The sequence below is a fragment of the Oryzias latipes genome, chromosome 23 (assembly GCF_053564925.1).
Source record: "Oryzias latipes strain Hd-rR chromosome 23, Olatipes_Hd-rR_3.1".
NCBI lineage: Eukaryota > Metazoa > Chordata > Actinopteri > Beloniformes > Adrianichthyidae > Oryzias > Oryzias latipes.
The window spans coordinates 21597731-21600526 of NC_136259.1; the positions used below are offsets into that span (position 1 = coordinate 21597731).

The 2796-nt window shown below is 40.6% G+C and overlaps 1 protein-coding gene across 1 annotated transcript; it reads left to right on the forward strand.

The window, feature by feature from the left end:
* Positions 1-535: 535 nt before the first annotated feature.
* On the forward strand, positions 536-2440 carry LOC110017446 (uncharacterized). The gene is made up of 2 exons (XM_078941469.1): positions 536-2295; positions 2415-2440. The coding sequence occupies exons 1-2, from the start codon at positions 654-656 to the stop codon at positions 2438-2440; spliced, it is 1668 nt and encodes a 555-aa protein (XP_078797595.1). The 5' UTR covers positions 536-653.
* The last annotated feature ends 356 nt before the right edge of the window (positions 2441-2796 follow it).

Below are 2796 nucleotides of genomic sequence, written 5' to 3' on the forward strand. Positions count from 1 at the left end.
TATTTTACATCTGACACTGAAGCAATCCAGATAGTAAACTCAAGAGGGGCTACGGAAAAAATGAAACACCCTGCCTAAAATGTAAATGTACAAATCAATGAAAAATTGAACTAAATTCAACTTGAAACATTTGTGAACATAACAAGAATTTGGAGTTAACCTCCCTTTCTCCCCTGAATAGCAATATCATCAATATCAGGATTCAAATCCACTTTAGGTTGATTGATTGTGTATTTTGCAACGGTGTGTTTTTGTGTGTCTGCGTGTGCTTCTTTACCCTAAAAATTGATTTTTAGTAAAAACAATAACTAACAACCCCCCCCCCTCCCAAAAAAAAAAATTTCAGAGCTGATTGCATCACACAACCAATGACGTAATTGATACATCAGATTAAGACTTGTGATGTCATATGATGTCATAGGACTTCAAATGAAAACATTTGATGTCAGATGATGTCATATGATGTAACATAATCTGTCATGATTTAGTGTTAAAAGTTTATTTATAGGACCAAAAAACGTTAGATTCTGATCAATTGCTGCACGCAGGTTTCGTATATCGTAAAGAACAGAGTACCAAGTTTAAGAAGTACCTTTGTTTACAAAGAACATTTGCTGTTAAACTGTGATTAGAAAACATCAATAAATCGTATCATGGAATCGTCAAGACGCCGTTCTGTCCGAAAATCCCTTAAGAATTTTCAACTCACCAATTTGGAATCTGTTGTGGAGAACAAGTCCACTTTTGAATTTGGGTTTCAGTCTACTTTCATGGACTGGGATGACATTGACGAAGACAATGATTACTCTCCTCCCCCTTCTGACGATGAAGAGGAATATCCTGAGACTCCAGAAACTCCTCACTATGATTATTCTCCCCTTTATAAAAATGAGGAGGAAGAATTTCCAGAAACTCCTGAACCAAAAAGACAGCAGGATTGGGAAACCCCTAAGCCCAAAACCTGCCCGCAAAACCAAACTTTAGGGTTAAAACCCTTAAGTTTTGCTCCACTCGTCTCCTTTCGCCCACCGGCATTCTTTCCTGTGAAGCCAATGACTGTCCCTGAATCAACTCAGCCTGAGGGAATCAAACCTTTGGGAAAGGCAAAAGAAAGTGGAACTGCTTTGGATGAGCCGACTTCAACCTCTGAGTCGACATCAGTGGAGAACACAGAAGCCCTTCAAGTAGAGATCACTGCTCTGAAAAGTGAAGTGGAGCGTCTGAAAGAGCTTCTCCAGCAGAAAGATCGGAAGCTGGCGGATGCTGAAAAGCTAAAAGCTGATCACTTTGAAGAGCAGATGAGCCACAAGAAAGAACTTTTAGCAAAAGCTGAAACCTCTTTGAGCCACCTGACAGAAGCAGAAAATCAGCTGGCTAAAGAAAGAGAAGAAAACTCCTCCCTTAAGCAAGAAATGGCTAAACTAAGAAAAGCTCATGAGGAGGATAAGGCCGCAACTGAAAAGAACTTTTTAGAATCGCTCTCCAATAATGAAAAGAGCATGGAACAGTTGAAAGAAACGATCACAGAAAAAGAGACCATCATGAGCAAATTTGAAAAGGTCTCCAGGACAAGGATCGTAAAACTACTAGGTCAAATTGACGACCTAAAAATGGAGCAACGGAGGAAAGATTACATGCTGCGGGAAGCTGCTGGGAAAGCTGAACACCTAGAAGAACAGATGAGCCAGGAAAGACAGCAATGGCAGGAAGAAAAGTCCTCTGTCTTACAAGAAATGGCTCAGCTAAAGACAGCTCTGAAGGACAAGGAGACTGAGGTGACCAAATCTAAAAGAGTCTCCAAGAAAAAGACTGTCCAACTACTCCGTCAGATGCACGACATAAAAGTGCAGCATGAGCAGGAACATTTGGAGCTCACCAGCAAATTGGAAATGCAGAAAGAGTGTCTTCTTAATTACCATGAGCTGACATTAACAGAAGCATACAATCAGCTGGCTAAAGAAAGAGAAGAATGGCAGAGTGAAACCATCTCCCTCAAGCAAGAAATGGCTGAATTAAGAAAAGCTCATGAGGAGGAAAAGGCAGCAATAAAAAATTCGAATGCGGCCTCAAGTGGTGAGATCTTCAAGCTACAATGTCAGATTGAGGACCTGAAACAGAAGCACGAGAAGGAATCTGAGGGCCTTATCGACAATTTTGAAAAGGAGAGAAAGGATATTAAAGAACACTATAAAAGGAAGTTAAATTCACAAATGGATCAGATGGAAGGCGAAATAAAAAGATGTCAGGAGGAAAAAGACTCCCTGCTGGAAGAAATTGGTGAATTACAAAGAAATTGTGAGAAGCATAAGGCAGCATGTTACCAAACTGAAAATAAGGAGATGGAAACATTAAAAAGAACCGTCAGAGAAAAAGATGCGATCATAAGTCAGTCTGAAGTCATTTGGAACAAAAAGCTGGAGCAAAGAGACCAACGGCTTGAGACGATAACACAGGCCGCTCTCAAGAATAAAATGGACCTCAGCAGGGAAATACACCTGTTGCAAGAAAGGATTGAACAAGAGAGGATCAAAACAAATGAAGCCAAACTCAGCTTTGACCTGGAGGTAAAGGAGTCCACCAAATTAAGAGCTGCTTTGGTCCAGAAAGAACTGGAAGGCCAGCAGCAGCTGGAACAAGAAAGACAACAGCTGGAAGAAGAAAAGACCACCCTTTCACAACAAATCACTCACCTGAAGAAAGTTGTCAAGAAGAAAAAGACCATCATCAGAAAAACTCAAGAGGATTTCCAGGTCCAAATTCATCAACTACAGCAGCAGATGGATGAGCTGAAAGACA